Source organism: Lacerta agilis, chromosome 7 (genome assembly GCF_009819535.1).
Source record: "Lacerta agilis isolate rLacAgi1 chromosome 7, rLacAgi1.pri, whole genome shotgun sequence".
NCBI lineage: Eukaryota > Metazoa > Chordata > Lepidosauria > Squamata > Lacertidae > Lacerta > Lacerta agilis.
Window position 1 is genome coordinate 26143163 of NC_046318.1, and position 19194 is coordinate 26162356.

The 19194-nt window shown below is 40.8% G+C and overlaps 1 protein-coding gene across 9 annotated transcripts in view; it reads left to right on the forward strand.

Annotated features, from left to right (window-relative positions):
- Positions 1-18903, forward strand: part of HIVEP1 (HIVEP zinc finger 1) — a 90146-nt gene extending 71243 nt beyond the window's left edge. For 7 of the 9 annotated variants that reach the window (XM_033154568.1, XM_033154573.1, XM_033154570.1 and 4 more), the window contains 5 exons: positions 4604-4734; positions 6332-6507; positions 7816-7917; positions 14895-15403; positions 17120-18313. In XM_033154568.1, the coding sequence (XP_033010459.1) occupies positions 4604-4734; positions 6332-6507; positions 7816-7917; positions 14895-15403; positions 17120-18313 (2112 nt within the window). Of the gene's footprint in view, positions 1-4603; positions 4735-6331; positions 6508-7815; positions 7918-14894; positions 15404-17119 lie in introns of all 9 variants that reach the window. The other 2 variants (XM_033154571.1, XM_033154576.1) reach the window with 1 other exon arrangement.
- Positions 18904-19194: the final 291 nt, after the last annotated feature.

Genomic DNA, 19194 nt, shown 5'->3' on the forward strand with positions numbered 1-19194 from the left:
TGTTGGCTTGAACAAAAAATTTATAAAGGAAAAGAGAAGATTTTTTTGGAGTTGTATTATTGAATAGAATTTATTTTACAGAGAAATGTAGGCATTAATTTTGAAGCTGGTAGAATAGATGAATGGAAATCCCTGCCAGATCCTAAAAAAACCCAAAGTTGGATTTTTAGGTTTTGCAAACGAGTGGGACAGTGAAATCCCTTTTTGCATTCATCCACTTGCACTCACAGAAGGAATTCCTGCATACAATGATCCCCATCCATCCTTTTATATTTACTTCATCCCAGTATCTAATATTCCAATAACTGTATTTACATCATGTAATCTGTCACTTGTGGCACTTTCATTGAATAAACCTCTCTCTGCGCTCATGTTTCTTATTTTCTGACCCAGTCTAATACTTCACCTATCGATCTTACAACATGAGGAGTAGCATCTAAAACTATGTATTTCCTTGTAGTAGGATGTGCCATTTGGGGATTTTGAAGGAATGACCAGACCTCACACAAGGTCCAGATGCCCAGAAATGCTCTACAAATGCAATAGGAAATTCACATTGTACACTTTGAGCATTTCTTGACTTGGAAAAGAATAGGGCAGGTCCTGCATATACAAAGCTCTAGATGTTCACCAGAGTACAAGAGCCGGCGAATCTTAGCAGTAAAACACAGTTATTGATAATCAGTGTCATTAATTCATTTTCTAGTGCAAGTCTCAAAATGGAAAAAGAGAATTTAAGCTCTCCTTCAAATAAATCTATAAAAGATGCTGTTTTGCAGCTTCTCTAAATGGAGAAAAACCTCCTTTCAGAAACTACCTGCAGTTTTTCTACCAGAGCCATATGCTGTATCTTTGAATGTCGGCCTTTGTTGTATTTCACTATTAGATAAACATATTTTTTACAGGTTTGGGTGGAACATGCCAAATTTCTCACTAGCTATGTTTTCCAGATAGCTGGGATGACGAAGTTTCACTGGTACTGCTAATATCAAGCAGCTGAAACTAGAAGCTATCAGTTAATATTAAAATGTGAGCTTCGAAATAAAGAGATGCAAAAAAATAATTGTAAGATTCTTTTGTCTGCCATTTTGTCTAACTAAAAGCAGATGTCTTTGAGATTCTAAAGAGATTTTCAAGTACACATCCAACATAAATTTCCCCTACCTCAGAAAAAAGTGTGGTAGTCTGATGCGTATGAACAGCAGCAAAGCTTTCCAGATCTTACATCTGACTATGCACATTTAAAGACTGTGCATCTGTTGTCATTGTCTAGCTGCAACTATTTAAGGGTTTTTCAGAATGCAAACGGAATTTTTTAGCATTGTAACCAGTTATAAAAGTATAGCTATGGACCATGAATGCAGAAGAGAATTTGGGGGTGGGCAAAATCTTAATTGTGTATACAGAGCTTGTTCAGACATAATCTTTGAGTAAGAGATCAGGAGTGGCTCACACACATCATCTCCTGAATGAAGTTACCTCTTCTCATGCTTTAAGTACAGTTTTGGATATGTTGGAGCTAATGTTAGCTGAAGCGAAGATTAATTAAGTTCCTCACTTAACCAAGGTCCTTAACCTGCTTCAATCCTTGTTAAGCAAACAAAACAAAACAAAACCTGGCTTCATTTGTTCGGTTAATTTTTGTCCCGTTCACAGTATTTAAGAGATGAGGAAGGAATATAACCACCCCTGTATTGGCCTGAAAAGTTAACAACTATTGATGCTCAAGACAAATTTCTTTGAGATGTGGAATAGTTGACAAAAAAAGTCAGCATAACACACTTACAGCCTGGTCATGTAACCCCTAAAAATATTTGCCCTGATTACTTGAATCTTAACAATGTAGTGTAAAAATGAACATTACTGGTGCTTTACATGAACAGTTCATTTTTTGTGATGTTTCATTTTCTGAAACCATGTGTACCGGTAAGTCTCGGTAGTGTTGTTAAAGTTTTATGTATTGTTGCATGAAATTTCCTGTATTGGTTGGTATAGTCCAACAGTGGAGAACCTCAGGCCCATGGGGATACTAATTTAGTCCACAAGACCATTTCCCCCAAACCTGATGTCATATGTGACATCCGCTATGCAGCAGCAAAAAGAGCATGTTCCTAGTTGATGTTCACAGCTAGCCCCATCAGTGACCAGTAGTAAATGCTATAAGTCATACCACTGAAATATACAACATGTGCAGTATGGTTAGCACTTCATGTTTAATTCACTGCAAGGCATCAGAAGTTTGTTTTCTACATTGACTTGAGGTTTATGCTTCCTGTGATCTTTCTGCTATCTGTTCAGAAGATGGAAATCCATGATGACGTATTCTGCTGAATCCAACCAACCAGGATTTATTGTCTACATTGTCACTAGATGTCTCATAAACACGTTTTATGTAGTTTTGTTATGCTGGATGCAGAGCAAGTCCATGGGGAGATAGCCAGTGTTACTGATATTCAGACTAGACCCATTGAAATAAATGGATTTAAGTTACCTGTCTATTAATTTCAACAGTTTTGTTGAATTACAAATAATTGGACATTTTACAGTCATGGAAAGATTATAAGGATTAGTTTTCAGTTGATAAATGCTTGTCAGTGTAGAGTTTGTCCAGTTACAAAGAGAAATGATGCGGGGGGGGGGGGGGGAGGCGTCAATCAAGGAGAATGCTATGTGGTTGCCACCTAGTGGCCACAAGGCAAAAATGGAACCTATTTAAGTCATCCAAGATCCTTATCCATTATAATAACCATAAAGAACTTCATATGGCAAAGCATCACAAGACAAAGGAGGTCCTTTATGGGCATTATAAGTATTAAGGAGCATGGATGACTTAAACAGGTTCCCATTCTTCTCAAGAAACACTTTTAGCCCACCAAATGCCTACTGGATCAGAACACTCCATTTGTTTGCATCAAGGTCACTGGCCTTAGCAGGGGGAGAAAACTATTCACAACTAGAATGTAAAGAGTTAGCAGTGTTTTCTGCTGAAAAGAAATCCCATTCGTATCTAGATGGCGGGTGTTTTGTCATACAGTCTGATCATAAACCTCTTCAGGGTCTGCAGGGAGAGAACAAGCCAGTGATGTCTGCTAGAATCCCGAGATGGGCTTGACGTCTGCATAGGACTACAAATTTGAATATAAGCCAGGTCAAGCCCTGGGTAATGCTGATCCCCTTAGCAGATTTCCACTGCCAGATAGATCAAAGACAGTACCTCAGCCTACTGAAACTGTTTTTCTTATTGAACTGCTATCCACATGCCTGATCAATCCAGCAAAGATTAAACGGGTGACTGGTCAAGATTCTCTGTTATTTAGAGGGTGAAGATTATTAATGGATGGATTGCCGGGGGGGGGGGGGGGCGGCGGCACTATCAGCGTAGGGAGTCATTGGCTATCCAGGATGGATGAATATTATTGGACTCTCAGATAGTTGTACTATCAGGGAATTGTACTACACAATTTCTGCTGTGCTGAATTTGTTGCATGAAGTCCATCCTGGCATTGTATGAAGAAATTAGCATGTAGTTTATGTGTGGTGGCCAGGAATAGACCAGCAGATTGAGACAGGAGTGCAGTGGTGTGGTGCTTGTCAATCTGTCTGTCATGCTCCTTCAAAAGCACCCTTACACCCAAGGGAATGATAATAATGACCTTGGGCAAGACTTCACATCGATTATGCCAGTCCACAGCCCCTGCATCAGATCGTACAACTTTTGCAGGTATGTCTCTGAGACACACTCTGAGATAGAACACCTGGATGAGCCAGAAACACTCAGTTACACTATGCCATTCAGACAGAATCCCCAAGCCCAGGGAGAGGTTGCATTTATAAAAACAAGGGAATTTGTGGGTTTAGACCAATGTTTCGTATTTAGGAAATTATTGTTGTTGTTGTTCTGTTTTTCCCACTGCCTTCTGTATTCTTACTGCCAATGTATAGATTACAGTATATGTTGACAGTATAAACAAAAGGGGAGGGAGTGTAAGATACCTTTATGTGGTTGCTACCTAGTAGCCCCAAATCAAAAGTGTTTCTTGAGGAGGGTTGGAACTGAGCATGTTCAGGGTGTGTGTTCTTGGGAGTGGTTCCAAGATAGATGCTAGACTGAAAATTCTAGAACTGTAAAACAGAATAAAAACTGTAGAACAAACTTTTTTTGTTTTTTTTTATTTGTGTAGCCTAAATGCAGTATATTAAACATATTTTACTTCCTTATACAACTGATATGCTAATTTTCTCTGGCCATAGATATAAGCTTGAAAAGCTGCATTGGGGAATCTCCCCCCCCCCCAACTCCTAAATCATATACAGACGGCTACTTCTGGGCAAAAACATAAACACATGTTCTTTTAAGTATATAACCATATAAACATTTTTGTGATTACTTTCTTTTCCTGTTCTCCCTCTAATGAGCATATTGAATTGGGTGTAGCAATTGTCACAAAAATAAAAGTTAGTTGTATTGTCAACACATAAACAACTGTGTCTGAAAATGGTAATCTTCAACTCCTATTTTGCCAGATACTCACTAGCAATACTAGTTCGGTAAATACATTAATCTGCTTACAATAAGAAACGTAACAATTTACATTTTTTTCAGCGGGCATTAGTTAAACAAAAGGCAGCAAGGGAATTCAGCAATAAAGAAAACTCTGAAATAAGCACTGATCAAGATAATGATAATTCCTTAGCCAAAAGTGAGCCAAGAAGAGTGAAAATATTTGATGGAGGGTAAGTATTCCCCCCTAAAAGTAATGCAATATTTTATTAATATTTTTTATGGAAGTCATGGTAGCTCAGTAGAAAAAGGTGTTATTGTGAACCTGATTAGATCCAGATCCAGATTCTAGTCATACAAGCAACCCAAATGGCTTGGTATGTTCAAAATTACTTGCTCCACAGTATCCCCTGCCTCTCACCCCTAGCCTTGGTTCAGCACTTGTGATGTCAAATCTCCCACCCACATGGCTATTTTTTTCTCCTGGAGTTTTAACATTTAATTCTTCAAACTGAATTTTTAGTGAACGTGGAGTCAAATATCCCAGTTGCAAACCAAAATAACAAGAACCTTAGTTCTGAACAACTAATTTCCTACAAATATGATCAGATGAAACCAGATCATGACTACTTGCATGGTAGGCCATAGTTGGTCCTGTTGGTTCTCCTTGACCTCTCAGTGGCTTTTGATGGTATTGACAATGGTGTTCTTCTGTACTGACTTGGAGGTGGTGGTTGGAGGAACATGCAGCTCCCACCATCAGAACACTCAGTATCTGCACATTCCATTATCTGAACATAAAGAATTGTGCCCAAACATCGCTACATGCATGCCTGATTCAAATATCCAAACAACCAGAGTTTCCCCCCTTCCTTACTTGTTTGTGCTTCACTGGTCAGTGGCAACTATTTTGAAGCAGAAACCATGGAGAGAGGGATGTGGGAGAGAGAACAGACACATCAGGGAGTAGGAGAGATTGGACAAACAAGTTTCCCCCTCTTTTTTGCTGGTTGGCTGCAGCCATTTTAGGACAAACCATGGTGGGGGAGGGGAAAGAGGTCATGGATTAGAAATGTTCCCATTGGAAATAATGGAAATTGTCAGCTTGTTTTGTGAATGCTCACCTAATGAACGATTTCCTGGGAACGCCTGGTGATTAGAAAACAGGACCTGCAAACTGTAACTGTGGTTTCTGCTCTTACCAGGATCTCTACCAGAACTAGTACTAGAATATTGTTGCTCGGCTTTTAGAAAGTGTGATTTCATGTGGGTCCGTTCAGCTATCTATGCTAGTTAACATCTATATAAAACCTCTGGGAGCTGCCATCCAGGGATTTGGAGGATGGCGCCATCAAAACATTGATGATATGTGGCTATTTCCATTCTATTGGAATCAGAAGATGTTGGACTGTCTGTAGCATGGGTAGGCAAACTAAGGCCCAGGGGCTGGATCCAGCCCAATCGCCTTCTAAATCCAGCCCACGGACGGATCAGGAATCAGCGTGTTTTTACCTGAGTAGAATGTGTGCTTTTATTTAAAATGCATCTCTGGGTTATTTGTGGTGCATAGGAATTCATTCCCCTCCAGATAGATAGATAGATAGATAGATAGATAGATAGATAGATAGATAGATAGTCCGGCCTCCCCACAAGGTCTGAGGGACAGTGGACCGGCCCCCTGCTGAAAAAGTTTGCTGACCCCTGGTCTGTAGGCTGTGAAGGACTGAATCCTGTTAAGAAAGAAGTGCTGTGGGTGGGTAGTTCCTGTGTGCGGCCTGTAATGCTCTGTCGTTTGCAATAGAGTCTATTGGTATGTTTTGATTGAAATAGATACAAGTCAAATGAAGAATATGTATATGTTCGTGGGAGAGGAAGAGGAAAATATATATGTGAAGAATGTGGAATACGCTGTAAAAAGCCCAGTATGTTGAAGAAACATATTCGTACGCACACAGACGTCCGTCCCTATCACTGCAACTATTGCAATTTTTCCTTCAAAACTAAAGGTAAGTGAGCTTGTCATGACTTATAGATTTTATTTTTCAACCTGCTGGCAGTTGCTTTTCCAATAAGCATGTTGGAAGTATGAAATAAAGCTGTGGGAACTTAAACAAATTGCAAAAATAAAAGGAGAGCCGTGTTGGCTTATAAGAAATAGTCCGAAACCTAGAGTAAGGGCAATATCCTTTTTAGACTAGATAAAATATAACACTTTCAAATGCAAGCTTTCAAGTTCTCCAGAACTCTTCATTAGATCAGATTGGGCAAGGTGGGAGGTAGGATGTGGGGAGGAAATGAGCAGTCAAAAGACCTTTTGCAGGGAAGGTAGTAGACACATACAGTACAGTATATCCTGCAGGAAGGCATTTTAACTTTTGCCGTCTTTGAGTTCCATACTGGTGTGAATTTGACTGACTTTCCTTTTCCTTCCTGACTGATGATGCCTTGCCCAAGTACCCAGATAGTTATGAGGCCACATCCATCTTCTGCCATTTTAGTATGTGCTCATTCAACAGCAGCATGTCAAAAGAGAATGTGCCTAGCAAGTATTTGTCTCTTAGGTCCTTGTGGATTCTTACAATGTTGTCTTTTGTTGGAAATAGCAGGACATCTGTTGAAGCTATTTATTAATGCAAATTGGAACTTGTTTTCCTAAATTATATTACATCTTGAAAATCCTCATTTAAAGAAGAATTAATGCATCATTCTTAGGAATGAATACAACATTCTCTGATATAGCCTTCAGTGTCAAGACATGTTGTCTACCACTGCACTTGGTTCCATCTTCAAAGCTGAGCTGAATCTAAATTAACTTTATTTAAAAGCCAAAGGGTTGAACCCAACGAAGTCATTGCACAAGCAAGTCTTCCATTCACACAATGGAACTTCCTCTCCCTCTCTTCCCCTCCTCGCACTCCCCCCCACCTGCTCCAGAGAGTTGGGGAGGGGACCCAAAACAGATTTGGGGGTTGCAGGGCCACCCAGGAGGAGAAGAGAGAAGGGAATTTCCACCACATGAGCGGAAATTGTTCTGCCTGTACAATAACTTAGTTGGATGCAACCCAAGGCCATTTTTTATTCTCCCAAGTTTTCAAATGCATTTTATGATTTTTAACATGCTATTATATATTTTGTGTGTATAAAAAATGTTTATACTGACTGCTCTGGAAGCTTTGTAAAAGCTTTGTGTTAACCTTTTAAATAAAATAATAGATAAATAATGGCCCAAGTGTCATTGGCTGCAGAGAGTGACATGCTGAATGTTACGGTCATGTGGTTTTGGTAAAAATGTGCATTGTTTGTCTTTTCTTAAGGAAACTTGACAAAACATATGAAGTCCAAGGCACATAGCAAAAAATGCATGGATCTGGGAGTCTCAGTGGGATTAATAGATGATCAGGATGTAGAAGAATACGGTAAAAAAATACATTTTTTTTAATATTTAGAACTTTTCATGTATTTGCTTTTCTTTTCTAAATATTTCCCTTCCTCTCTGTTCAAACCTTTTATTAGATTGCTTTCACAGAACAGGCCTTATCAGTTATAATTTTCACTCACCTACTAACTTTCCCTGTATGATAAGGTTCTAGAAGGTATTTGGGATCCCACTGTCCTCTCAGTCCCTATGCACATATACTGTAGTTTCGGTACCAGGAGATCCTACATATATATGTGTATGAGATTCCCCTCTGAAGCCAGATCTCATTTGAATCACAACAGAACCCATGTTCATTATCTCTCGATTCAGCTGGTATATTCTACACCTAATGATGTCGCCATGTACAGAGATTCAAAGGGAAGGGAGTAGAATTAATATCTGAACAGATCTTGTGCATTTCACTTACTGTTCAGTTATTGGAGCAGATACAAATGGATCGTGTCCCCACAACATATTAGAGGGACTATGCACTATAGAATATGTGTATCAATTGGCTCATTATACTGGGCCTCAGCCTTTTAGTGCCAGTTGTCTGATTACATTTATCTAAAAAGTCTAGAGGAATACATTAGCCAAATTTGCAGATAATTATCTTATTTATTCACAAGCCCCAAATGAGGTGGTGGAATTCTCAGTTAGCAGAACTGAATGGGCGTAGCAGTTTCTGGCTGCAGATTTGTTTGCTTTTAGGAGATGGAGAGGAGGGAGGGGATACTGATTTTGAATTATCCTTTGTGGGTTTGTTTTTTTTTTTTTAACTTCTCTGCTAGTAGAGAACTAGCATAGAAAGGATAAGTCTCAATCTCCAAGGTAGTAGATTTTCTTTCTTTCTTAGGGGAGCAATCAAAAATTGCATTTTTCCACCTCAAGTCTTGAGTTGTATTGTCTACACTTTATGTAGACCAGGCACTCTTCATCTGCAGTGATTTCTGTAGGATTTACTGTGCACTGAATTTTAATTGGTGAACTGGCACAGTCCCCAGAATGCTGGAGAAGAATAGAGTATGTAAGAGGATACATGTTGCATCACATTTTTGTTTGGGTGGTTATATAAACGGCGCAGTTCCTATATGTGAAAAATGCATTCTAATTCATTCAAATAAATTATATTGTCATAACAATGGGGTATGAACATCAAAATTATTACATGGTTGTAATAAAAGATGCTCAGGCCTGCATTATTTTGTTGACCTTTTTGAAATTTAATAAATAAAATAAGTACATTAGAATTAGGTTTGCATTCTAAACCAACTTTCAACCAAGGTATGGCTTAGCACAGTTTTTGTTTAGGCCTCCAGGGTGGAGACTTTGACCACTCTGTTCCTCCCTAGTTGTCTTGCTATTACATCGTGCTGAGATAAGCCATGCCTTGGTTTAGACTGTCATCTGAATCCAGGCTTGTGGTTTAGGTCTCCTGGACAATAAACAAACCATGGGTACAGTGTGTAGTCAGTTTGGTGTGTGCTTTTGTCAGTATGATATATGATACCTTTGCTTCTGTTCTGGGGGGATATCCCCCCCTTTTAAAGTATTTTCCTGATTTGTGCTAAATTGTTTATTGTGGAGTGGTGTATATTATTTGAAAGAGGCAGAAGGGGTAAAAGATTAATGTACTTGGTCTTTCTTAGCAGCCAATAGCAGAGTACTATGAATCGACATGAATTCGGTTCTTAAAGATGTAGGAGAGGTGTTCTCTCAAATGTCAAACGATACTTTACTCCACTTGACACACTTGTCACTACGATACCTGAAGTTTAAAACAAGTGTACAAACCATTCCTTTAGAGACTAATAGAAGCAGTGCATTCTGAAAAGTATCCCAATAGGTTCTTTGTTTGCAGCCAGCAATCCGATTCTGCTGCACATGCAATTCTCTGAATTGCTGCCAGTATTTTTATTGAACCAATTATAGTTTAAAGTATCCTGGAAGCTTTTAGACCTCCTGCAATACTTCATCATCATAGTGGATGAAAATGTTAATAATATTGCTTTATTAAAATACACTTATACATAAAACTCTTGAGTATCTCCTTTCTCAAGTTCTAACCCAGTAGCAAAATATTAGGTTGATAGGAACAGACTGCAGTGAAAACCATAATAGAAATTAAAACAACCGTATCAACATGTCTCTAACACATTCATATTTCTGTTGTTTGATTTTTCACTGCCAAAGGCAGTATAGTGTAATAGCTTTAATTCTAAACTTGTTAGGTTGCACAGAATTTGAATGTGAGTTTGCCAGAGACAGTTGGCAGAAGGGGCCAAATATAGCTTGTGGAGAGCATTTATGTGAAGCTCTTTTAACAACACTTCTACCGATTCCATTTATTTTCCATGAGGCTTCTCAGCACTATATGAATTGGGGATTTATGGCAACAGGGCTGGGTGGAGTGTGGTGGTGTTCTTTGTTTGTTTTTGGATTTGCCACCATTTGGGTATTGGTGAATACCACTTAGTTTCACCTTTTATGTTCCAAATCACTCTTGCATCTTTCATCTCCTAATCCAAAGAATGCCCTTTACGCCCAAAATACAGGGCTACTATGTTTGGAATGCTGGCTTCTGAACTATGCTGTCAGACCAGGTGAACCATTCAGTGTGACATACTTCAGCTTAGGGATATCAGTTTTCACAGTGCTGGCCCAAGTTTTCATTATGTGTTCCTCTAAATTAGGTGATTAACGCCTCAATCCTATGTACATTTTTGAGGGGGAATGTCCTGTTTGGTAGAACTTGACATTTTTCAATGTAAGTATGTTAAGGATCGCAGCTTAAAGGCGCTTATCAGGGAAACTTACTTCCTTATGTTTAGGGCAGAGCTGTCAAACATAAGGCCCAGGAGACTTAGCAGGCCCTTTTAGTGTCCCTATTGTGGTCCACAAGACCTTTATAGATTTATTGCAGGGTTAGGAGGCATGGGGAAATGGTCTGACCTTCAGAGAGCTGCTGCTACATCAGACCTCAACATTGCTGCCGCCCCCTAAAATTATCAGTGCAGGAGTGTGGAATCAGCCATTTTCTTGCATTTTGGCCAAGAAGGAAGGATGTGGCCAATGGAGGAGAACTGAATGATGGGAATATATAGCTGGCAGGATATGAAGGCAGCTGTATTTTGCATGTAAATGCATTTGGGAAGGCAATAAGTGACATTATGAGAAGGGGGTTCAAGTTATAAGAGTTGCCAGTTGGTGCACAGGCCTGGAGGAGGAGCTACTGGCATCTAGAGGTAGCAGTAAATTAACTAAAGGACTTTGGCAGTTAAAACCCTCTGACCAGTTTAAAAAAATAATGTATAAAGATGGACTCTAAATCAACAGAATATGATCCTTATTATTTGTTCTTTACAAGATAATCTTGTGCAGATACACTCTTGAGCAGCAGCAGAGAGCTGGCAGTAGATAATCCTATTTATTTGTAGCTTCAGCAATATGGATATGGAGTATGCTGCAGTTTCCCACCAAGACAGCTATGTGGGGAGATCTGTATCTGTCAGGTGCTCAGACAGCGGTGGAGGAGACTAAGGGCTTGGGTTGTTTAATGCAGGCCTGCATAGAGCAGTCAGTAGGGAGTCTTTCAAACAACTCTTTAAACACCTTTTTATAAAAACGTTTCTGCAGCTATCAAGCCCTTTATTTATTATCATTTCAAGGCAAACATCAAATCATCAGGGGCTTTTAGGTTTTTCCAGTCTGGGCTTCCCCAGAGTATGTGATGCAATAAAGATAATAAAGATAATAATATCAAAATAAATAATTTGGTCAGTAGGCTTTAAAAGTAAGTCTAATCTTAAGTGATTAGGTATATTCAATTATGTGTATGAAAGAATAGACTCTTGTATTACCAAAACTAGTCTCTAGAATAGATATGGCTGCCAAACTATCCATTCTGGGATTCCAAAAGGCCGGCTTTGAAAGCCTAAGACAATGCATGAGAAGATATTTTCATGACAGTAGATGTTGTTTATACTAGAGGATATGAAGACATACCAACTTATTTACAATCAGCTAAATTGGGCATTACACCATGTCCAGTTCTATCTCCTCAAAGGATAGTGTCCAAAAAATGGGTGCCATTGTTGCTGGTGCTAATGTGACTGTTGCCGCCTAATAAGTTTCTTTGACTTATTCTTCTGGAAGTTTGTCATCATTGCCCCTTATTTAAAAAATGTGTTGTTGTTGTTGTTGTTGTTGTTGTTGTTGTTTAGTCGTTCAGTCGTGTCCGACTCTTCATGACCCCATGGACCAGAGCATGCCAGACACTCCTGTCTTCCACTGCCTTCCGCAGTTTGGTCAGACTCATGTTGGTAGCTTCGAGAACACTTTCCAACCATCTCACCCTCTGTCATCCCCTTCTCCTTGTGCCCTCAATCTTTCCCAACATCAGGGTCTTTTCCAGGGAGTCTTCTCTTCTCATGAGGTGGCCCAAGTATTGGAGCCTCAGCTTCAGGATCTGTCCTTCCAGTGAGCACTTAGGCCTTATTTCCTTAAGAATGGATAAGTTTGATCTTCTTGCAGTCCATGGGACTCTCAAGAGTCTCTTTATAGTAAACATAAATAAAATATCCTGATCCTTATCAATAAGCTCATGATCTCTTGACCATGATGATTGGGCATTGGAGTCCAGCAACTTATGGAGGGCACTACGTTGGGTCTAAATAATATAGATACAACTAATGAAGGAGCAGGGTGGAAGAGAATACCCTTTGTGATGTTCCTTGACTAGCCAGTTGTATTTGGCTGGGTATATCAGGACTAAACATAGGGTTGCCACTTTTTACTTTTCCATTGCCTGATCCTTCTTTTGTCTTGTTCACAGCTCTTTTGCTGTTCAATCAAGTGTTTTGCAGTGGATGTGTTTTTTACTAGTACAGAATGGTAGCTACACACCCTTATTTTGATATTCTGTAGGTAATTTTATGTTTTAATGGCTATATAAAATGAGGGTAACAGTGTTTTGAAAGTTATGATTCCACTTCGGTGGGGTTTTTAAATTTAAAAAAAAGCATGCCACTATTTATTGAGGTTTGCAAAGAGCCTTAATACAGAATAAAGCTTCGCAAGCTCTATCCAAGTAGTTGAAAAATATAAGACATGAGTACTGTGCTACACCATTTGCTTTATCCATTTGTATACGTACCATATCTTGAACACAAGTGTGTTTGTCAATCTTTGCTAATGCTTAACAGAAGCCGTTAATGTTTTGCTGAACATTTTAAGCAGAATGCTTTTAGCTCTGCTGTAAAGGTTGCTTTGGCAGTGGGAAGGGAAGAAAAGGGTTCAGAGTCTTCAAACACCATCATTAGCAGCTTATTATAGACATCAGTGGGAACACCTGCAGCAAGAAGAGAGCTTCACAACTTACTGCTGCCCAACAGTGCTGCATTTAAAGGATTATTCTTATTTTCAGAATTGTCATGGCAGATACAAGTAGCAGTATACGTAAAGGTCATTTCATCATTTCAGATGATTTAGGATTAGGTTTGTGAGCAATAAATAGATGTTTCTCAATTGTGCAGGATCCATGTGTCTTCCCCCCCCCCAAGCCCGTTGTAATTTAATTTCCCTCCTAGCTAATTCAAATTGAAATATTTTATCATTCCTTCTTGTTTTCTCCAAGCAACCATGTAGACTGTTGCTGTACTTAATGTGTTGATTGTCAGTTGAATGCAGTCACATGTTGCACTGCGGAGGAAAGCCATTTAAATGAAACTTGTTGTTCTGGGTTGTAATTTGCAACACCTATAGAAAACCACCTTTAAGATAACGTACAACCCTTCCCTCATTTACATATCCATATTTTATGGTCTCTTAAAAGTCACTAGAATAGATTTGTGAGTGGTTCCTGTATAGAATGAGCTTGAGCACCTGGGAACTATAAAAACTTACAGCTTGAATTAAGGTGTTTGGGGTTTCTTTCTTTCTTGGTAATGTGAGGTTTTAATTTTAAAAGCTGTAGGGGAGAAAAGTAAACATTGAAACCTGCGCTTAATTTTCTTCCTACTTGAAATCTATAAGTTCCTGGCCTTCGGGTGTGAAAGCATTTCTGCTGTGTGATCAAAGTTCTCAGTCTGCTTTCCTTAGTAACTTTTCTGTTAACAGCAATAGATTGTAAGGAGTTCTTTACATTTCTAATAGTTCAGCAAAAAAAAAAAAAAAGATAGAAAGATAGAAAAACATGGGATATGAAGCTGGGTTATTTAACCAACCACACTTTGTTGTAAACCACGATCTCTCATTCATACATTATGATGGGTCATGGCTTGTGGAAAGTGAAGCTGACCACCATAGAAGCCTTTTTTCCAACCATCCAGGAGGAGGAAGACCAAGAAAGGGGGCTTTCCTTGGGCTTGTTCCAGCTCATGCATATAAAGGAGCTAAAACATGAAGTGCAGAAATTATATTCACAAATGCATGATTGCAAACCTGTTAGGGGTGTGCACAGACCACAGAGTTTGGACCCCAGCTCAGTACTTTGGGAAACAGCCCATCTCAGTCCAAGGCACTGTGGGGTTGTTCGGTCCAGCCTGGCCTCAGAATCTGTCCCTGGGAAAAAAAGGCTTTGCCCTCTCCTCTCTGCGCCCCTCCAATTTGTTACTAGGAAATAATAATTAGAAAAAGATGACTGTTTTCCTTTTGGCAGACATGAATAAAATTTGCAGTCAAAGTAGCTTCTCCAAGGTTGGCAAAGCCTGTCAGATTACAGACAATTAGGTTCAGGGGTTTTGTGCTGGGCACTTTTAATTATTTTTTAAGGGGTCTAATAGCAGATGAGCTTCTACTGAATGGGGTGACTATGGGTGTAAGAGCACTAATGTGCAGTTAAGTTGGGAAATGAAAAAGACTACATCCCTCTTGTTATAATTGTTAAACATAACTAGACTCTTAAGTTTTAGGCAACAAGATTACCAGTATATTGAATCATGCTCTAAATGTGTGCATTTAATTTTGCCCTCATAGGTGAAAAGCAGCGGCTGGGTTATGATCGGTCTGGATTTGATGCAGAGGATTCAGAAGGGCCAGACGATGATGACAATGATAACGAAGATGATGATGAAGACAGCCAAGCTGAATCAGTTTTATCTGCCACTCCCTCCGTTTCAGCCAGCCCACAACATCATCCATCTAGAAACGTTTCTCAGGAGATCTCAAGTGCTGATGAAGAAATCAGAATTGCAGATTGCTTTGCTGGGGTTCACACAGACTCTATGGATGGGCTGCCCAAAGCACTTCTCACAAAGATGACGGTACTTAGTACAGTGCAGTCGGACTGCAGGAGCTCAGGGCCACTGCTTACAGCTGTTCCCAGAGAAGCAAACGAAGGACAAGACAGAGCAACAGGCACAGATCCTGCTGTCTCCTCTGAGACTGTTCCCAAGTCTCCATGCCATCAGATGTATGTGGACTATCCAGAAGAAGCATTGGGAAGTTCTGCTATTGCTCCTACTGTTACGACAGTAACTTCCAAGGTGAACAGATAATTCATTTCACTTGTGTTAGGTGTAATCTGTACACCAATTGCACAAAGTATAGAATTAACTCGAACCCTGCAAAAGACCCAACCAGAAGCCCACGTGGGATGCTCACAAGCAGGACATGAGCACAACAGGGCTCTCCTTGCAGCTGATCCTCAGAAACTGCTATTCGGAGATATACCACCTCCAACAGTAGAGGCAGAACATAGCTATCATGGCTAGTAGCCATTGGTAGAGTAACACACATGTTTCATGAAGAGCAGATTAACACACACACTTCCAAGTTCATTGCTGGGAGGCAAATAATGCTACCCATACATATATGTATAAATACTTATAAACTACTATTCAGCCAGGCTTGACCCATGCTTGGAAACAGAGCTTCCCCATTACCAGCAATAGAAGGAGAAAGAGTCTGAATTTTGTCATAGCTAGCAATGCAAAGAACCACGAGCGTGCAAAACTATACCATATAGAAGTACTTTTAAAGCTGCTATATATCTGCATGACCTATGTGACTCTTTGGAAATCAAATGCACTGAAATAGCACATTCTGATTGACTTCTATTTTTTTTTTAACAATAGTAGAATATTAGCAAACATATCTCTTTTAGAAAATTGGTTTTTGAGCTGTGTTGGGATGGAGGAAGGGACAGAATGGTTTGGGCCTTCTTGTATTTACCGTATTTTTCGCTCCATAGGGTGCACCAACCCATAGAGCACACCTCGTTTTTAGAGGAGGAAAACAAGAAAAATATATTTTTCTTCCTCTAAAAGACTGGGAGGGGCAGCGGAGGGATGCTGCTGGTTGTTCCCCGCCAACTCCTTAGCAAATACAAGCCTGCTTTGGCGAACGGGTTGGCGGGGAGCAACCAGCAGCATCCCTCAGCCGCCTCTCGCTGAACGCGACGGAGGTGGGGGGCGGCGGAGGGATGCTGCTGGTAGCTCCCAGCCGCCTCCCTTCGCAAAAACAAGCCGGCGGGGGAGGCGGGGGGAGCCCAGAAGCAATGCTGTAGCGATAATACCAGGCTCCCCCCGCCTCCCCCGCCGGTGTCAGAAGGGGCAGGGGGAGCCAGGCAGCATCACTACAGCATCGCTACCGGGCTCCCCCTGTCTCTCCCGCCCCCTTCCTACACCAGCAAAGGGGGCGGAGGAGGCAGGGGGAGCCTGGTAGTGAGCATGCTGGCAGCGTGGGGGGGGGGAGAGATGTCCGCGGCGGCAGGGGAAGGCGGAGCAGCCTGATTTCGAGCTGCTCCTCCCTCCCACACCACTGGAAGCCATGGCTCCGGCAGCAGAGGCATCCCTCCACTCGAGGGATCCCGCTGCAGTAAGTGCATTCGCTCCATAGGACGCACAGACATTTCCCCTTCCTTTTCAGGAGGGAAAAGGGTGCGTCTTATGGAGCGAAAAATATGGTGACTAGAAACAAAGGTGGCTCTACTTTGGCCAATAGAGGAAGCAATCTGGGCTGCCAAGGGCAAAGAATGCTCCAAATGTTCAAAGCAGAATAGCCACAAATGGAACTAAAAAACAGGAGACTCAGCAGAATCTGTCAAAAATGATCAACATGCAGCACTTAGGGAGGAGTGTTTTTTTAGAGGATGCCCAACTCTCCTGTGGTTGGCTGCTCTCACATCTTAAGAAATAAACCTAGACAATGTTGTTTGCTTATTGATGGTTTTTAAATTATTATTCTTTCTGTTACACTAGAGCATAACTTCTACAAGACTTCCTTCTCCACCCGTTGACCGGAGTACACAAACCTCCACAGTTGTTCCTTCAATGGCCTCGCCTTTCTCAGAGATGCAACCGCAGAAGCCCGAGGAGCATCAGCAACAGATCATGAAATCAGCACCTCCTCAGACTCACCTGTTTAGCCACCTCCCTTTGCACTCGCAGCAACAAACCAAGACCCCTTACGGGATGATTCCAGTGGGCGGAATCCATGTGGTACCTGCTGGCTTGGCCACATACTCTACGTTCCTCCCCATTCAGGCTGGGCCGGTACAGCTCACTATTCCTGCCGTTAGCGTGATCCACAGAACTACAAGTGCACTTGGCGACCCAGCATGTGCAATGTCTGGCACTGCAAATCATCTCAGCGTTGCTGAAGTGAACAGCGTTGTTCCTTGCATCCCAATAGGCCAGATCAATGTACCAGGAATCCAGAGCCTGAGCGCACCAACCCTGCAGCCCCTTCAATCGTTGAGCATGGAGACGGTGAACATCTTAGGCCTGACGAACACCAACATCACTCCGCAAATACACCCTTCGGGATTAACGCTGAACGCCGTAGGCCTACAAGTGTTGGCTGCAAACCCTTCCCCTCAGAGCAATTCAAGCCCTCAGACACACATTCCAGGTCTGCAGATATTAAACATAGCACTGCCGACTTTAATCCCTTCGGTCAGCCCTGTGACTGCAGATGGGCAGGGCATTCCAGAAACACCAGCTTCTAGTAGCAAAGCTTCTGAAACTTGTCCACATCAGGGTCCTGCGAGTGTCGCTGGCGATGCTGCTGCTGCTGCTCCAGTCACCAGTGCTACATCTCCTCAGGTGGGACCCGCCAACCAGCAGTACAGCATTGGAAGTCGTTTGGAGGCTGATCCTTCAAGCGAGTACCAACGGCACGATAGCCCAGGTAAACTGGACACTGAAAAGCCTGACTCACAGAGTCATACGAAACCAAAGTGCAATATCAATTCTGTTCAGGTCGAACAGGCTTCTGCTTCAGAGCCTCCTATGAAGGTGAATTCTGACGTTTTACCCAATTGCCCCAGACATCGGACTGTCTCTCTAGATAGACAAGCGCATAGGCGGAAAGGGTTGCCCGAGAGGCAAAATACTGTGGAGTTTAGTGACGGCAGCAGCGACGATGAGGACAGACTTATAATAGAAACCTAGGGTTTTTTGGTTTTACGTTGGGTTGTGTGTGTGTGTTTTTTTTTCGTTGTTTTTTTTAAAGTAACAGGTTTTCTTGCAAACCTCCCTTTTACTTAAAGCACATTTTTTTCTGACACAAACTCATTACTAATCTTTGTGCAATCATGAATTTTTGACCAATAATTGTTGTTTCTTGTCAGCTCCGGCCATTTTTGTACATGTTGTATAGACAATTGTGCCTTTTTTTGGAGTTTTATGTTTAGAATACTGTACAGATTGTCAAAATTATATATATATTATATGTATATTAAAACCAAGTAGTTACTTGTGTTTCGTAAGTAAAACAAAATAAATAAAAAAATCTTACGTCTGATGAAATAAACGATTAAATTATATGTTGCACTGTTAAATGTAAATTTTTATGGCTGTGGGGCGAAGTTTGTGTGTACAGATTTGAGTATGTACAACTCCATATTTATTGTATTCATATTAGTCTTGGGGAAAGGGTCTGTCCATCTTTCTTGTGTATGACTTTAGCTTTACACTTAAAAACAAACTCCCGTATCTGTGTTATTGAATTATTTCAGTAAAATTTTTGTTTACTGACTTTATCACTGCTCAAGTTGTGCCTTCTTCATGCAAGTGAGCCAGCAAGAAATAATTAACTTTCCACTTAGCCCCCCCCCCCCAACACCACAATTAGGTTCTTTAAAAGCTTTAGAAAATGGATGAACTGTCTATTAGCAGTGGTTTAAAGAGAACTTCCAGTAGCGGCATTTTTCCTTCTTTCCACCATTTTTTTTAAAAGAAAAAACATTCACAAGGAACAAATGTCCCCTTTCTTGTAAGGGACATAAGTCTCCTAATTTTCATATTCGAGGTACCTGTTCTTTAAGTAAAAT